The 18,351-nt window shown below is 41.3% G+C and overlaps 2 protein-coding genes across 5 annotated transcripts; one reads left to right on the forward strand and one right to left on the reverse strand.

The window, feature by feature from the left end:
• Positions 1 to 60: 60 nt before the first annotated feature.
• UROS (uroporphyrinogen III synthase) lies at positions 61 to 10,552 on the reverse strand. Of its 4 annotated transcripts, none has more exons than XM_064431568.1 (10): positions 10,269 to 10,552; positions 8,818 to 8,907; positions 7,992 to 8,075; positions 7,532 to 7,628; positions 6,261 to 6,335; positions 5,744 to 5,818; positions 3,192 to 3,275; positions 2,805 to 2,890; positions 2,163 to 2,261; positions 61 to 535 (listed from the first exon to the last, which is right to left on the reverse strand). In XM_064431568.1, the coding sequence occupies exons 2-10, from the start codon at positions 8,878 to 8,880 to the stop codon at positions 527 to 529; spliced, it is 672 nt and encodes a 223-aa protein (XP_064287638.1). In that variant the 5' UTR covers positions 8,881 to 8,907; positions 10,269 to 10,552; the 3' UTR covers positions 61 to 526. The 4 variants fall into 4 exon arrangements, with proteins under 4 accessions (XP_064287638.1, XP_064287635.1, XP_064287636.1 ...); XM_064431565.1 differs by lacking the exon at positions 61 to 535 and adding an exon at positions 763 to 1,547; XM_064431566.1 differs by lacking the exons at positions 61 to 535; positions 10,269 to 10,552 and adding exons at positions 763 to 1,547; positions 9,845 to 10,156.
• Positions 10,545 to 18,264, forward strand: BCCIP (BRCA2 and CDKN1A interacting protein). Its single transcript, XM_064431564.1, has 7 exons — positions 10,545 to 10,825; positions 12,355 to 12,429; positions 12,909 to 12,989; positions 13,694 to 13,786; positions 14,288 to 14,475; positions 15,611 to 15,788; positions 17,898 to 18,264. The coding sequence occupies exons 1-7, from the start codon at positions 10,688 to 10,690 to the stop codon at positions 18,066 to 18,068; spliced, it is 924 nt and encodes a 307-aa protein (XP_064287634.1). The 5' UTR covers positions 10,545 to 10,687; the 3' UTR covers positions 18,069 to 18,264.
• The last annotated feature ends 87 nt before the right edge of the window (positions 18,265 to 18,351 follow it).

An 18,351-nucleotide genomic window follows, 5' to 3' on the forward strand; every position in this document is an offset into this window, starting at 1 on the left:
CCCTCCTCAGAGCTGCAAACTTTAATTCAACAGAATTAAAACTATTTGAAAGACAAATTTTAATTTTTTTCCAAAAGATCTGTAAACTCCAATCAAACAGTGAGTGGGGTCTTACCTCAGCATGTGAGGACTCTGGGTTTTTTTGCTAATATGTATTATTTGAAAATAAAATTATCCAGACTATAACAGCTGATGTCCTGATGCTCTTCTGCACATAAATGTGGTTTTTTTATTGCATAGTAACAGTATAAACCACTTTTCAGAATGGTAGGAATGAGTTTTACATGTATTCTTATGGAACTAGGTGAGTTTAAGGTCCCTTCCAACCCAAACCAGCCTGGAATTCCATTTCATCCTGAGACAGGGAAGTGTCTCATAAGCCAACCACGTGTCCTGCTGAGCCTGGTGTGACTGATGACCCCACACTCTGGAATTATTCAGTTTACAGGAACAGAACTTGGCTTCCCTCTTGTTCCAGGTGTGGAGCCTCTCACGTGGATGGAAATTCAGGTCCCATCCTCAGACTTCACCTGAACTGTGCAGCAAATGAGTTTCTCTGTTACTCCAGGATCCTCAGCACTGTGCTAACAACACAAATGACTTTCAGGAGGATTATAAATGAGTACATTATGATTCAAATCTCCTGTGAGGCCGCTGGCATTAGCTGGAGGGAGCGTTAGTGCTAAATAGGATTATTTTTCCCCTTCCAGAGATAAACAATTAAAGCATAAACCACATCCAGAACAGACAACTCTAACACCATTATTAACTCTGATAAGCCAGTTTATTTCCCTGTTAATAAATCCTTCATTACAGGAACAGAAACCAAAAGCTAATTTTTAAGACCCTGTTAGGGTAACAAGGGGCAACAGCTGACCTGAATTAGCCCCACACAGAGCAACTTCACCGCAAGAGTTCTATTCCACTAAGAATCTACAATTAACACTTTTATACAAATATGTGAAAAGCAGAACAACAAACAAACAAGTTTACAAAAGAAAATGCTTCATTGGAATATGGGGGTTCTTCCTACAGAAGATGTTTTTCCTACAAAAGTGCAAGTAAAACTGATCATACAGAGCAATCCAACCTGAGCTGTGTGCTGAGGGATACCTGAGGTGAGGTGTGGGGCTGGTTTCAGTGTCCCAGTGTTCACAGCTGCTTTTCAAGGGTAAAATATTCACAGTGCACACAGGAGGAAGGGGAAGAGCTGGATGCCTTAGGGATGCTGGACAGATCCCAGATTTCTTAAGATATTTGAGTGCAACCTTCTCACACCCATCCCTGACCAGGAGAGTGCTTCATGATCCCAAAACCCACGTTCTTGCAGGATGACAGGTCTGTAAATTGGACAAGCCCTCCTGGAGCACCACGCAGACCTCTCTGGCCAGGCTGTGCCCTCAGCGGGGCCCCGAGCAGCTGCGTGGGTGCAGGGCAGAGTGGAGGGCAGCAGCCAGGTCCTGGGCCGTGGGGCTCCCTGCCGTGCAGCTCACGGCGATGCCGGCGCCTCGCAGCGCCTCTGCCGTGCTGGGGCCGATGGCAGCGAACTGCAGGGACAGCACCAGCGCTCAGCTCCTCCCAGCCATCAGCTCCCCCAGCTCAGGCTGGACATTTGCAGCATTAAAAGCCACCCATCAATGGAGCTACTTAGCAGTGACTCGGGGAGGATGAGTATTTATCTCGCCATTACAAACAGTGAAAGCTCCGAGTCCCACAGAACAGGGAAAAGTGAGAGGAATTTTAATCAGCTGCAGCCGGGTGCAAGCAACAGCTCCTCACACCACGGCATCACTAAGGGAAAATGAAGTCTATCCCAACGGAGATGGGGGAATTGGTTGGGGAAAACAATTTCTTTTTTAAAATCCAGCCAAGGCCAGGTCGGATGGAGTTGGAGCAACCTGGTGTAGTGGAAGGTGTCCCTGCCCATGGCAAGGGGGTGGAACAAGATGGGTTTTAAGGTCCCTTCCAACCCAACCCATTCTAGGATTCTATAATTCTGTATAATATCATTTGTATTTGCTATAAACTGGGGTTTTCTTCAGAGAAATAAACACAAACCAAAGATAAAATCAAGGTTTGCAGTAGTTTAACAGCCCTTCTATCTCATTTGCCCACCTCAAATTTATTGCCTCTTGTATTCCACCATTTTTAGGAGAAGATACCTTGACTTGGTTGATCAAATCCCCTGAAAGCTTCTGGATGTGCTGGAGGCAGAATTTGACACCAGATGGGCTGAAGAACACGATGCTGGCAGGGATCCCCTGGGGGAAAGAAGAAGGAGTTGGCACAGCTCCCTCCTCCAGCAGTGTGCCAGTGCCTTGGCACAGGGGAACAGCACACAGGGAATGGCTCCCAGTGCCAGAGGGCAGGGTTAGATGGGATTTTGGGAAGGAATTCCCCCCTGTGAGGGTGTAAGGCCCTGGCACAGGTGCCCAGAGCAGCCCCTGGATCCCTGGCAGTGCCCAAGGCCAGGCTGGACAGGGCTTGGAGCAGCCTGGGACAGTGGGAGGTGTCCCTGCCATGGCAGGGGTGGCACTGCATGAGCTTTAAGTTCCCTTCCCACCCAAACCATTCCATGATTCTGTAATTCTGTGATGGAGGCTCCTAACATAGAAAAACCAGAAGGGCAATCTTGAAAAATGAAAAGCAATTACTTTTACACAAACTGTAGGGCAGGTTATTCCTGGATTCTGATTTGTGATGCACAGCAAAGATGCCCAGTTACACTACTTCCAAAAAAGGAGTATTCTGGGAGGAATTGTCACCTGCCTCAGAAAATCCCAAACTACATCAGTGTCCAGTACCTCTTGGGAGAAGTAACTGCTCAAAGATTCCTGCAGATCAGGGTGTTGGGCTGTTTGATAAACAGTGAGGCTTTCCAGGGGTATGCCTGCAATTAGGACATGCAATCATAATTCATTCATTCATTAATTTCTATTATTTCAGTTCAGCACTCACAACATCCTAACTGCACTGAAGTGTAACTATTTTAGGCTAAAAAAGACACATAAAAGTTCTATGAAAGATTTGCAGGTCCCAGAGCTGTGGGCAGCCATCCAAGTTCCCAGTGTTTACTCCTGTCCTCTCCTCAGCAAGTTCCACTTTTACTTCTTCCAATTTGGTTCACAAGCTTTAGGTACAGCTTTTATCATCACTGACTAATTAAAATGGGTCTCCAGGGGAAGTTCAACCTTTTTCTCTAAGCACTGTAGGAAGTACTTCTCTTTTCAGGGCTCCACAAGGAAACAGGAGAGCTGAGGAATTGGGTTTCTCTCCTGTAAACACACAAACAAGAACTTTAATTAACTCAGGCCTTTAATAAAGAGTAAATGTGATTTAATACATTTTAAAGGTATCAAATGCTGATTTATCAAATGCCTCACCACAGACTCAGCTCTGAGGTAACTGAAAACATCCACAGCCCCAATTCACAGGACAGGCTACTTAGCAGGAACATTAAAAATGTTCCCTAACTAGAATATGAATATTGGCTAAAAAGATAACTTCCTTTGTAGAAGGGCAAGGGGAATAGAAATGCACTTTATCTCCTCCTCAGCACAACCTGCCTCAATTTGATATTTAAAATCTGTCCCGCTCAATAAATGACAGAGCTCTCTGGAAAAGAATATTCAGGCAGACAAAGAAAAGGACAATACTGTGCTGGAAACTTTTCTGTCTGCAATTCCATTTTCTTAATTCCCCAAGGAAAAAGGATTCTGGTTGCACGGCTGGCGTGGGAGTGGATATCCTCACTTGCTTTTGTAAATTAGGAATTTAACAGCAGCCTTGCTTTGCACAGCTTTTGCCTTTTCTATAAATAAGAAACACAGAGAAAATTTCAAGATTAAATTCTACAGATTGATACAGCTTTGCATTCAGCTTTTTTAAGAAATGAAATTATTTTATTACTAATTCAGATTTGTTAATATATTTTTAAGAGACAATTACTAGAGAAGAAATGCTTTTGAGTGCTGGAAGGAGATTGTTGGTTTATTCAGCAGACATTCTTCAGGGATTTAAAAAGAAAAGGGCAGCAGAGTGAAAATCAAGTGGAAAGACCCTCATAGCAGCCAACCCAGACACACCCGAGTGTCCTGACTGCACACTGAGGTTTCATTAGAGACCAGATTTTCTTAAATTAAAATTAAAAATTAGAGGAAGAATGAACTTGGCTCAGAATGTAAAAAGGATTTTAAAATTAAAATTGGAATGTTCCAGCATCAATTCTCCTGCAAGTCATGGCAGTTATTTGAAATGTCAGTGTGATACCTGTGAACAAACACCAATTCTTTTGGCACAGAAAAAATTCCTTGGTAGGCCTGAGTGACACAACAAGGACTGGGATCTCCTGCTTCTGTAGCCAAGTATTTGCCTTGAGAAGAGTAAAGCCAGACTGTCTTGGAGTAAATTCCTTTATCTCCCAATCCCTTAAACTGAATTGGGTACCAAAGCACAAAAGGTAACAAAAAAAAATAAAAATCTCATTATTTCAGCTTTTAATTTTATTCTGGCAATAACCCCTCATGATACAAGAAATTCAGAACTATTCCTTTCTATTTCTATAATTCAGAACTATTTACTTCTTCATGCACAAACAAAAATGAATTTATACATAATAGGGAACATGAGATAATTTCACCTGTACTTCCAAGGTTGTTATAAATCACTTGATCAGCTGAGAGATTTAAATATGCACAGCCCAGTAAATCCTGGAGGATATTTCTATGTCTCAACAGCAAACTGGCTCCAGTGACTGAAATTCACTGCTTGGTTAATTTTTTTCACCTTCATACAACACAATAAACAGGTATTTCTCTTGTCTTTCTGCTCAAAAGAATCCCTGGCAAATATTAATTCATTGCCAGAAGTAGATTTTCCAGCACTAAAAATTAGCTGAAAGCTTTCTTTGCTTTAATACATTTGCTATTAGAAGAGAGGAGATGGGTTATTCTTCACTCATGACATCTTCGTGCTGTATTTTTAATTTTCAGAATTTATTATTTGATCTTGTGTTGCCAGCTCTCATTTTTATCATTAAATATTCTCTAGGGCTGAAGTATTTTATTTGCCAGTGAATTAAGGAGCACTGTGCCCAGCAAAAAAAATCCTTCCCAGCTCCCATCCCATTTTTCTTTTTCCTATAAATCTCTGCTACTGAGCAGACTTTGCTCAGCACCTCTCACATCTGCACAAAAACTCTTTTTTCACTGCTTCTACTGAGCCATCCACTCAAAAAATAAACAGCCCCTAAGTCTAAAAAATTTCCTTATTGCTACTGGAAATGTTAACAAATTAGAGTAAAAACAGAAGTCAGCAAATAGACTTTCAAAACTCCCCAATAATCTGATAATAGGTTGAGAAGAGCTACAGATTTAACCATAACAAAATGGTTGAACAAAACTTAAAGCACCACTTTAATTTCTTCAAAAACTGCTGAAAACCAGATCCCTCTGGAACCACAAGGCAATTCTGGGGAAAGTCACCAGCACTTAAATCTTCTGATTTAGCAGCAATTTCCAATCATTACAGCTCTGACCTTCCAGTAAAAATAAACTTTTTTCCTGCTGGCTCGTATAGTATTTACTAATTAACTAGAGGGTCTAAGATTATATGTAAATTAGTATCTTGTATATGTGTTTTGAAGTATTTTTGCCTCACTATGCATTTGGTTTTACCTTAAGGAAATTCTGAAATGATGGAAGGGACATTACCTTAATTTAATTCCAACATTTGAGCCACTTACTTGAACAAATATATTCAGCTAATTTCTCAGCATTTCCAGCCTTTTCTCCTTGTGGAACAAGACCAATTTCTTCCACTGGAACCAAAAGCAGCAAAGAAAAAAACATGGAAAACAATGAGAACAATTCAGATTTCCTGTCACAGAACCCTGGGATGGAAAGGGAGGCACACAAGTTATTTGTGCACAAATCATCTGTGCAATTTCACTTCCAAAAGCAGTGACAAAACCACATTCAAATTAAGAACAAAGGGGTTTTTTTCCTGTTGTGACCCAATTTTTCAAGCAGTGACCATCACATTACAACAAAAGCAGCAGAAATCCAGAGGCTGGATTAGATCCATGGATATCCTTGGCTGGAGCATGGATAATTTCATGTTTATATAATTACCTCTCTTCCAAATTAAGCAGTTTAAAACTTAAGTTTCTTCCTCAGCACCCTTGAACAGCAGCTCCTCCTCCAAACATTGTACTTACAAGCCAGATTTAGCCAATTTTTCTTTTTTGAACCCCAGCTTACCTAAAGAAGCTGTAGCTTTTCCTACCACATATGTTGGTTTGATATTCCACATTTGTTTAAGAGATTTTGACCAGGCTGAAAAACATTAAATTATACTAAATTAAATGAAATTTAAGCACATGGTAACAGAATGTGAATGGTAAATGACTATTTGGACTTCTGTTTAATGCACAAATGCAGTAAAATGATAAAAATAACTAAAACTCCACTACACAGTCAGCAAATCTGGATGTACAAATTCTAAAGGATCAAAAATAAATACACCAAGTTATATATAATATAAAATATATACACCAGTTTTTACTGCCTTGTTTTAACCAGAGCAGCACAGGACACTGAGTCTTTTCTGGGACTACTGGGGGTGAAAAAAGAAATACAAACTACAACAGTAAAAATAAAAATCAGAAGTAAAACCACAAGGATTTACTGCCTTTGAGAGGAACCGAAATAGGAACTACAGACTCATTTTTATTATTAAAATATTTATTTTCCAAAAGTGCTAATCAAGATTAGGGATGAAATTTAGAGATTACTTTTGACCTAAAATTTTCATAGATTGTCCACAGAAGTGCTACAATTGCTGATGGTCTCAGTGCATTTACTGCTTACTCAAAGGTGGAACCTTATTCACAAGAGTAAGGTTTGATTTGTCCACAGCCCAGAAATTGAGCAGGTGAAGCAGAAACTCCACACCAGAATCAGCCAAGACAAGAATTTGGAAGAGTTTGCAAGGATTTGGCATTTCATTGTGATGGCTATTTCTATTTAGCAGAGTTTTTCCTCACTCCTCATCTCTTGGCTTTGATGCATCAGCAATTCTTCACCATTTTTCAGCTAATAATTAATTCACTTGAGACATTTCTTATTCAAGACAGAGAACTGCCTTTTTCTGCAGCATTTTATATGAATTATACAGGCACAGAAGTGATGGCAAGTTCTTATGAGATGATCTTCTCTTTAAGGGAGGACAGCAGTCAGCAATCAAACCAGGCACTGCAGCAAAATATTCCTAAACCAGAGCTGGCAAAGCTCTCACTGATCAGTAATTTGCACCAAAAGCTCCTTTCCTTCATTTTTAAGTGTGGAAAACATAACCCCTAAAAGCTCAGTGTAGCATGAGCCCTTTATGATGTTAAAAGAACTGTGAAATTCAGGTTTTTCTAAAAAATCATGCTCCAAATATCTACTGGTGGGTGAAATAAAATTCATTAAAATCCAAACTTCACAAGATGCTGGAAGAAAAAGACCAAGGAATATCAATATGTACTTACCCTCTTTCTTACTCTTGTCTTTTAAACAGATCTTGATGGCTTCTAATGCTCTTGGGCTGGTAAAAACCAGGCCTCCATAGCACTCTGGATGGGAAAGCTATTTAGAAACAGTAAATGTAAGAAGTAAAAAAAAAAAAAAAAAAAAATTTAAAAATCAGTTATCAATTATTTACAACTTTGTAAACCTGACAAACAGAACAGCTGCAATAACTGCCTGAAATGCCCCAACACTTGTGAAAATTCACAATTTAAATATGAATTCTGTCTGACCAATTTAATTCTTTAACAAGCAAGGGCAAGGTCCTTGATGCTGTACATGAAATTTTGCTGTACATCAAATTTTACTGCACAAAGCTGGTTTGTGGCAACAAAAAGAGGCACCACACAGAGAATGATGAAATGGGATCTTGGCAACCAAATCCTGCTGGAAATAAGACAACTGAAAGAATTTCAAGCTTACCTTCTCAAATAAGCTGTCAATAGAGGTGAATTCAAAGGACAAAACTGGGACCAACGTTGCTTCCAAGCTGTATGATCCTAATTCCTGTCAAGAAAAGGTTTGCAGCTCTTGAAATAAATTCCAGAGAGCATTTTTGCTTTTTCAAAGAGCTGACTGAGTCAGCACAAGCATTTCTCTTTGCTAAAGCAAAATAAAAAGGCATTTTATTTCCTTTCCCTGGTAAATCTAGTTTGGGCTTGTTAATTATTTAATATTACAAGATTTTATTAAACAAACAGCTGTGGGACCTTCTGAGGTACAGGAGACACCAGCACAAAACTCTGAAGTCCCCAAGTGCCCACCCAGTCCTGCAAATGTCCCTGTGCATCTCTGTAATTCTGTCAGGAGGTTTCTTCTAAAGAAATAATCCTCCTTTATCAGGAATTCTTCCTCTTATCAGTGAGATTTACCTACATGACCAAGGAACCCCAGCAACAGGTAACCTCTATTTCACATCACATTCCCAGTAAAAACACAAAGAATTTCTTTATTCTTAATTAATCTTTATTCTGTCCATATGAACACAATCAATGGTAATTAATTCAAATGAAGCTGGTTTAATAGCAGTACTTTGCTGAGAGCTTTACAATGAATTCAGTACAAATGTCCCAAAATTAATACAAGTTTTTGCAGGGAGGGCTATTTTCCAAGATACTTTTTCTCTCTGCAAAATTTCAGACATGCACTTCTAATTTTGATTAAGCCCCTTTGCCCACTTGAAACAGCTGCATTCACATTTAATAAAGAAGTGACACCTTTTTTTTTAGTTTTCTCAACTTTTACTCACTTTAATATAAGGATCTGGTCCTGAATCTTTGTCTTTGGGATCCTTCAGCAGCAGAACCTTCATTGTTCACCACGGAAGCCCAGCAGAACCCTGAAATACAAGAATGGAGTTTATCTAAATTAGATCTAGAGGAGTTTTTAACTCAAACAGTGACTTTAACAGCTCCAAGAACTGGGTTGCTACCAGTTGTATTGCTGCTCACACAGTGAGTAAGCAGTTATTGTGCATTCTCCAGGCAGGAGCACCCACCCTGATAAGGGCAGAAAATAATGTGCTGCCTTCAGATAACACTGCTCAGGGAAGAGGCTCTAGTGAAACTCATCAAGGGGAACACATTTTAAAGAATATTTTGTAAAAGCTGTAACAAACCCTACAATGCCACCAGGTTCTGCAATTGAATCAGATCCTATCTACAAAAATATAATTTTTCTGGTAATTTCCATGCTAGTTTTCACCCTCTGCTCATCAAAATGAGCATGCAAAGATATTGATTTTATTTAATATATATGTGCCTATATGCACATATTTATACATCTATAATAATACAGATAATATTCATATGCCTTCTCTGATACTCTAGGAAACAAGGCAGGACTGAAAACATCTATTCTGCCGTAAAAATGGGAGATGATACTTCTCAGTTCCTTACAAGCTTTGGTGCTAAACTCAAAGTTACAAAAAGTAAGGAAATATACAAATAAGACAAACAGAAATCCACTCTCCAAGTGCACATTTACCCCAGTTATTGGTGTGGTATTCTCCTGACAGATCACACACATAGGAAAATTCATCTTCCTCTAAATTCTTTCCTGAATATCAGTATTCACATTTTAGCAATGACCCAATTGCTTCCAGAGCAATATTTAAAAAATAAAACACAAAAACCCAATAAACCAACCAAAAATAAAATAAAATCAAAACAAAAAACCAATCAAACAAAAAAAAAACCAAACAAAAACCCCAAAACCAAAACAAAATAAAAACCCCCACAGATGCGTTTGAGGGGAACATGAAAATTTGATCCTACTTGAAGCAGTTATTTATAATTATTTATAAGGCTGGAATTACATCCCAAGGCTCTGCCTTGCGTTTATTCTGGCTGGCAACAGCGAGCGGCCAGTGCTCTCCTTTCCACGGCCTCATTAACAGCTCATTTCTTCATTAATTAGACACAAAGCGTTAAATGAACACGTTCCATACAACCGAGGCTTGATCGGTAATGAGCATTTTTCAGCGCTGAGGACATTTCAACGCGTTTTTCTGACTGTCATTTTTATAAAGACCAGAATCACGCTGTGCTTACGGCGCTGTCCCTGTCACCCTTCTCTGAGGTCTGTCTGGAACTATCCAGGGAATTTGGTTCAGGGGAAGCCGGGACACGATTTGTATACAGCGAGCAGGCTGATTCCTGCTTTGATTGGCAATTTTTACTAACGCTGCTTTTTACTTACAGTGATTTTCGCTAGTGTCGGAGATGCTCAGACACCCCGCTCCTTTTACAGCACAGAACCCCTGAGGCTGGAGCGGCCTCCAGGGTCACCGAGCCCGAGCTGCGGCCGAGCCCCACAGCCCCGAGTGCCACCTCCAGCCCTTCCTGCAGGGACCGGGGCCACAAACCGATTTAATCCCTGACAACCGATTTAATCCCTGACAACCATCCCCGAGAAGGAATTCCCTTTGGAAGGAAGTGACACCACAGCACGAGGAGGAAATCCGGCGGAGCGCGGAGCGGGGCGGTGCGGGACGCGCCTCCCCCTTCAGGCTCCGCGGCCGCCCGGGCCCCTCCGCGCTCCGCGGGCGCTGCCTGCCGCCACATTCGGCGACATTCGGCGACATCCCGCGGCCACACACACCGCCCTTCCACTGTGCCATGGCCACGCCGGCCAAGCGCCGGGCGCGGGGCCCCGCCGCGGAGCAGGGCTCCCACAGCGGCTCCGGCAGCTCCGAGGGCTCCGACAGCGGCTCCGAGGGCTCGGAGTGCTCCGACTCGGACGAGCCCATCGCTGAGGTGAGCGCGACGGGCCCCGCACGGCTCCTGCTCGTGTGGGACTGGCAGGGCGTGTTCGGGTTGGGATTGCTGTCAGGGATGTTCGGGAAGGGTTTGGTGTGGGATTGCTGTCAGGGGATGTTCGGGAAGGGTTTGGTGAGGGATTGCTGTCAGGGGATGTTCGGGAAGGGTTTGGTGTGGGATTGCTGTCAGGGGATGTTCGGGAAGGGTTTGGTGAGGGATTGCTGTCAGGGGATGTTTTGTGCCCCCACCCGGCCCAGCGGGCTCTGGGTGCGTGTCCTGTGGCAGCGCGTCCCTGTGGGCCGGAGATCCGAAGCGTGTTCGCTGCGTTGTTGTTGTTGTTGAAAGTTTTTATATTTTTAACTGTTTTTCAAGTGTTGGGGTCTCCAGGGTCTCAGCCGCACAGCCCCCCGGCCCGAGGTGTGTCCGCTCAGGTGCGGGGCTGCAGGCGGCTGCTTGGAAATGGTGCAGTCAGCACAGAGGATTAGCTCTTTTATTATGTTTTATTATTATAAAAATAAATCTGCTGCCTTTTATTGTAGAATCCCTGAATAGTTCGGTTTGGAAAGGAATATAAAGCTCATCCAGTTCCACCCCCTGCCATGGCAGGGACATTTTCCACTGTCCCAGGGTTTTCCAAGCCCTGTCCAGCCTGGCCTTGGTCACTTCCAGGGATCCAGGGGCAGCCTGTGCCAGGGTCTCCTGAATTTTAGTGCTTCCCCAGGGACCGTGTGCCTGTTTTCTACACTGCAAACAGGTCTTTAACCCTGTTCTTCCAGTGGACAGCAAAGGCCATGACCTCGGTGTGGGATTGGAAAGAATTCTGAGGCTGAGTGGTGAAAAAAGTGAGGCTGAGTTGTTGAGGTTGCTCAGGAGGTGTAATTGAAACTGGCAATTAAAAGGCAGAATAACCTTGAATGATCTTGAACAGTGGAATAGGTGGGCAGTGTAACCTCAGCAGGTGTGTGACTTTTAATATTGAATAGCAATAAAAATGTTGGTAGACACCCAGCATTTGTTCTGGAAGGAGAAGCAGCAGTTCCCCTGCAGAGCCTGGGTCTCATCACTTGCAGAGTTCCACAGTGGGGTTAATGATGCCAGGAGGATTTGGGGAAATAGCAGAACTGTGGGTTTGGGTGTAATTATTTAAATGTCTGCAGCAATCTGCAGCTACTAAGGTATTAGACCCCAGTCCTGAAGTTTCCAGGGTTTAGCTGCCTGGATCAAGCCTCTCTCCAGGAGGAGTCTGTGGCTACAAAAGTTGTAATTGTGTGAACCAGATGGCAGGAGCAAAGCATTTAAGGTTTGTTCATGACACAATTGGTGGGTCAGTTTTAAAAAGTTGCTTTCACAGATGTTCTCTGAAGGTCACAGGAGAAATTATAACAATTACTGACATTACTGCAAGGTGGAAACAAGTTCTGTGTCTGCTGTTTGCCATTACTTGTCTTCAAGTTTCTTACAGTTTAGCTTTGTTCTGATATAACCTCTTTCTACATGTGTGTGATATTCTCTGTTATACCCCACAGGAAGTGAATGTTGAATTTGAGGCACATTCCATATCAGACAATGACTATGATGGGATAAAGAAGTTACTGCAGCAGGTACTGTGGCTACTTGATATTGCATTGATAAATAATATCTAAGGAGTTGTGCAAAGGCATCAGCTCACATTCTCTGTATTGATTTATAGCTTTTGTGTATTACTTCACTTCCTTTTATTAGATAATCCCAGAGTAGTTTGGATGGGAAGGGACCTTAAAGCCCACCCAGTGCCACCCCCTGCCCTGGCCAGGGACACCTTCCACTGCCCCACATTGCTCCAAGCTCCATCCAGCCTGCCCTTGGACACTTCAGGGATGGAAGAGCCACAGTTTTCAGATCATACCAAACTCCAGAGGGTACCAGTGTAGAAATAGCAGCATGTGGATGGTGCAGGAGCAAGCACCTCCAGCAGCTGGATGTTAGTGTTTGCAGTATTATAATGAAGGAAGATAAATAAAAATCTCACTTTGTTTTCTATCAAGTGGTCCATGAGATACCCTCAGTGCCTGAAACTTAATACTTGTTTCCTGTCTTCCAGTTGTTTTTAAAAGCTCCTGTTAACACTGCTGAATTAACTGATATATTGATACAACAGAACCACATTGGGAGTATTATCAAGGTGAGACAGATATTATATTTGTCATTGAAGTACAATACTGTCTTTGTTAAAATGACGTTATTTCTGTATTTCAGAAGGAGATCCTGTCTGTTATTTGTGTGCTTTCTTGCTTTTTCTGCTTTAAGAATAATTTTTCTATGGGAACTGAAATTTTCTATGCCTGCTTTCAAGCAGAGAATGAATTTGATGTGTTGTTATTGCTAGTTTCTTTTTTCATATAGAAGGCTTTTCCCTTCCTGAATTTCAGTGTAGTGAAGCTGAAAATGCAATGGAGAGGTTTGTTACCATCTCCATAAGAAATAGGAGCTTGTGACTGTCCTACAAAGACACAACTCTTTGTCCCCCTCCCTGTCAAAGCTTTGTTGCTCTGTGGTTGTCAAGACATTCCCTCCGTTAGAAACTGAAGGAAATTGGTTTTGTTTAAGATATTTCCATCCCCTGGGCTGGGATGCTGCTTATTAAATGTGAGCTATCAGCCTTTAGTGCCTTTCAGAGGACTCTGTAGAGGATGCATGGCCTGGCCCTCTCCAAAGCTGGCTCTGAGCACACTGAGGTGTTCAGTGATGCAGCAGAATTTGCAGTGTGTGTTTGTACAGATTTCCTCAATGGTTTTCATCTGCTGGTAGCACCTGGAAAGAAAAACATCTTTTGCTACAGAGTGGAAATAGAATGTCAGTGTGAGTTGTTGCTTTTCCTTTCAACAGCAAGCAGAAGTGCAGGAAGACAGTTCTGATGATGAAGAGGATGATGATGAAGTATTTGGTTTTATAAGCTGCTTGAACTTAACAGAAAGGAAGGTTGGTATTCCTCAGTAACATCTGCTTATAAATATTAGCATCAGTAATAAATGAGACTGCATCCTGTGTAACAAGCCTGGACAGCTGGACCAGGATTTGGAATTCCACTCTGGAGGACTGGGGTGATAAAACTTGAAGTGGCTTAGCTTTTTTTGAGTGCAGTAACTTGCTGAGGGTCAAACATGAAGCAGAGAATTAAAACTGGGCCTAGAAATTCCATCATAAATGAGCTGTCAATCTCTTGCATTTCCTCCCTTTGATCTTGTGCAGTTTGGAGTTTTGCTGTGGTGTTGCAGTTCCTTGTTCCCATCCCTTCACAAGCTTTGCTTGCCCTCAGCTTCAGGGCTGGAGAATGATCTCAAAGAATTGTGCTGTGCTTTAGAGGCTGCTGAGGGGAATTGCCACCAGGCCTGTAGGAAGCTCCCTCAAAGGTGGCATTCAGGGTTTTCTTGTGTAAACATCTGTTGTATCAGGTAAAGGAAGTGCACCTTCTGCTTGCAGGGCACCCAGTGTGCTGAGCAAATCAAAGAGCTGCTTCTGAGTCGCTGTGAGCAGAGCTGTGAGCAGCGCGTGGTGGAGCAGCTGAGTCAGCTCCTCAACGACAGCACAAAGCCTGTGGGGCTCATCCTCAGTGAAAGGTTCATCAACGTCCCTCCACAGATTGCTCTGCCCATGCACCAGCAGCTCCAGTAGGTTTGCTGCTTTGTTTTTTTCTTGCATGATGCTGAATGGTATTTTTCATCATATTTTTCAGAATTCTTATGTATACAGAGCTGTGTTAAGACAGTTGATGCTGTAGATATGAGTGCAGTGTGAACAAAAAAAACTCATATATGATCTTCAGTTAATTTTAAAAATATTTCATGTCTTTATAAAGGTACAAAACTTTCTCAGATTCTATAGAGGATATAATTTGAGAACATGTGCTGTTCTTCAGAAATAGCTGTGTGTATGTTGCAGTTCATCCTTGTATTGCAGATTATTTTCACATTGATCTAGGAAAATTTAAAAATGAGAACTTTGTTAGCAGCTTGGGTATTTCTATGTTAATGTCTGGCTCAGGAATGGGAGATTTGGACTGAGGGAAAGCATTAAAAGGTGAATTAGTTTTGACCCATGCAAATATGCAATGTTTTGATTAGTTTCAAGTAATGAAAAAGCAGGTGAAGTGCTGGTTGATCTCTGCTAATTCATGGATTATATCAAAAGCTGGGTGAATGTAAATAAATTAATCCACTGAAACACAGCATTACATTGTTTTAGTGCCACGCTGAGAGCTGGGAACAAGGAAGTTTTGTTGGATAAGGAACCAGTAATGGAATGGAGATCCTCTCTTTTTCTTCTTTCATTTTTGCCTTCTTTCCTCTCACATGAGATGAGATTAGAAGTCAGATTGAGGTCTCCCCAATTCAGCATTGTCACAGCTCAAATTCAGATCTCAGCCTCTTTGTCTTAAAGGTTTTGGAGTGACAACATGTTGAACACAAGGCTGAGCAAGAGTATTTTCTGTCTTTTCAGTTACAGTTCCTCAAGGGAGTGATAATGTGATGTATTTTTGAGGAGTTGCACTTAGAATCATTGCACAGACACTACCATGAACAGGAAAAAAAGGGTTATCCTGTGAGCTGAGGAAAAACATACATGTTTTTATAGTTTGAAGTACAAATAGTATGTTGAAGGTCCAGGAATGCAGCTACAAAATTGGTTTTCTGAGGTAGCCATAAAAGAATAGGCTGCAATTTCAATATCCTTTCTATACCACTGCATTACAAGGTTTGGTTATATGCTTGTTTGGGATTTGTGTAAACATTCATTCCCCTTCAGGAAGGAGCTGACTGAGGCACAGAGAACAAACAAGCCCTGTGGAAAGTGCCACTATTACCTCCTTATCAGCAAGACCTTTACAGAGGCCACAAAGAGCAGTTCTAAGAGGAAGGAAGGGAGGAATCAGCCAAAGGAGGAATTAATGTTTGCAAATGCAGAAGAAGAATTCTTCCATGAGGTAACATGATTATTTAATTTTAAATGCTTCTTTTTCTTTACATGTCATCAACAAGAGATGTTTCACCTCAAATTCAAGGGGAGCTTTTATCAAGATGATCAGAAATACTTTAAAATTAAATCCAGGGTATTTTGGAGTAGTGTTGAGAGAGGAGCAATCAACCTCATTTTGTGTATTGATTTATCTGTTTCCTCCTGGGTACCTGTTACTTGCAAAAAATGCTCAGAATAAAAACTTAAGGGGATCCTAAGAGGTGGCTCTTGCTTCCCTTTTCTGTCTCTATTCTGCTCAGGGCAAGTATATTAATAAAAAGTGGTGAAACACTGAGATGAAAATATTACTTCCCATTTCCTAAGGCAACCTGGCCACACAATTCTGCTGGTCCCAAGCCAGATCAGGTGAGGGGAAAATGCAGAAAATTAAATTTAAGATGTGCTTTGAAGTGCAAAGAATTTTTCATGGTTTCCTTTTTTTTTTTTTCTGTTTGTTTGTTTGTTCCCAAAGCTTTAAAACTGCTATTACACAATATCATTACTTTGTCAAGAGGCTGTTATTTTTCATTTCTGGCAGTGCCTTTAGGGCAAAGGACTTGCACATGCATGGGATGGTTAATGGCAAAGGTTCCTGTGTGCAATCATTCTGACAGAGGCTGTGATAGGGCTGTAATTTTATTTTTTGGGAGTGAGAGAAATGTAAGTGGGGGAATTCACTGGTGGCTGTAGGGAATTGTGTTGCAGCCTCTGTGCATTAGAAAGTTGTGGATTTTGTTTTTGTGTTCCTGCCACAGAAGCTGAAGCTGAAGTCTGTGTCAAATGTTACTGAAAAGCTGCTGGAAGAATCCTGTGAGGCTCACGTGTCCATGGGTGTTCTGTTGTAGAAGGCCCATTTTTTATTTATTTATTTCATCTTTGTTCTTTATTAAAGGCTAATTGTCTGCTTTCATCTAAACTCCAGTAATTTTCAGCTCAAAAGGATAGACTCAAACTGAGCATGTTTTTCTTTTTAACCATCTTCCCAGTGTTTAAAAAAAACCATTTTAAACATTATGAAGGGTATTAAATGAAATGTCTCTCTGTACTTAATAATGTGTGTGTGTTAAATTAGTGCTGAGTGCCTGTCCTCCCTGATCACACATAATGTTAATTAGATTGCCATAAAATAGCATTAAATGTGGTGAGGCACTTGGAGCCATATCAAACTGAGAGAAGCCTTTTCCTGCACTTGGCTCTGCCCTGCCCTTCACTCTGCTCCTTAAAGTCATAACCAGAAAATCAGACCTGGAACTGATTAAAGGTGCTCAAATTGTTCCTGAGCAAAGCCACTCAGTTAGTGTGGTAATTCATCCAAAATGAGATTTAAAGCCTTGGTAGATTGTTAGTGGAAAGCCTAAAAGGAGAGTGGATCTCAGTTTTCCCCCAAAGGGAAGGAATCAGGTGAGTGTTTATACTTGATGGTTCAGCTCTTCATCTGACTTGTGTGAGAACTAGAACTATTCATTAGGTTGTTTTTCTGGTCCATCAGGAATTTTGTCTAGGAAAGCTGATGAAAAGAGGCTTTCTGTGTGGGGTTTATATCCCTGGAAACAAATCATGCACATTCTAGACACCTGCCTGTCTGGAGAAGCATAAATGGATGTTCCAGTTGTTTCAGCCATCTGGAACCTCTCCAAGAGATTTCTGAAATTCTCCTCAGGATTCATTTGGTGCCCATCCCCTTAATGTTTGATTTTTACTTATAAAAGTAAAAATTTGTTAATTTTTAGGACTCTGGGCAGTTTTAAGAGTAGGCCCTGAAAGCAGCAGAGCCTCAGAACACTGATTTTTTTTTTTTGCCCTCCCTCCTAGGTTATTTCTCTCATCCCAAGCTATAATGGTAGCAAACATAGAATTTAATATGAAATATATTAATTCTGTGAAAATATAATGTTTGTTTAAAATACTTCAAATAGTGGATTTTTTGGTTGTTCTTTTTGGTGGACACTTCAGGAGGGGAAAAACTTCTTAATAAGCATGGGCATAATAGGTTCATTATTTTCCCTTTGTTTGGATGATGTATTATCTTCATGCTAATTAAACATTTTAATCTGAAAGTTTTTTTTCTGTTGTTTAGAAAGCCCTTCTGAAATTCAACTACTCTGTGCAAGAGGAAAGTGACACCTGTCTGGGTGGCAGATGGTCCTTTGATGATGTACCCATGAAGCCCCTGAGGACAGTCATTGTGGTTCCAGCTGATGGAATCCATGGAATCATGGATAAACTCAAAGATTATCTCTCACTCTGAGCTCCCCTGCAAGCAGCAGGTTTTTACAGAGCAGCCATGCAGGACTGTGACCTCACACTATCTGCAGAGCTGCTGTTGAGTCAACGGTTTTGTACAACCAAAAATACCAACAAATTCATATTTTTAAATATTGCAACCTCTTTTACTTTGGTGTCATCATGAAGCAGTCAATAAAAACCCAATGTCAAAACCTGAATATCTGTCCAATGTGTTTTTAACCAAAACTAAATCATGTGGTTTTGTTCCAAAACAATGCATGCAACTCCTTTTGTTGAGAAAAGTG

The sequence above is a fragment of the Passer domesticus genome, chromosome 8, assembly GCF_036417665.1.
Source record: "Passer domesticus isolate bPasDom1 chromosome 8, bPasDom1.hap1, whole genome shotgun sequence".
In the NCBI taxonomy this organism is placed as follows: domain Eukaryota; kingdom Metazoa; phylum Chordata; class Aves; order Passeriformes; family Passeridae; genus Passer; species Passer domesticus.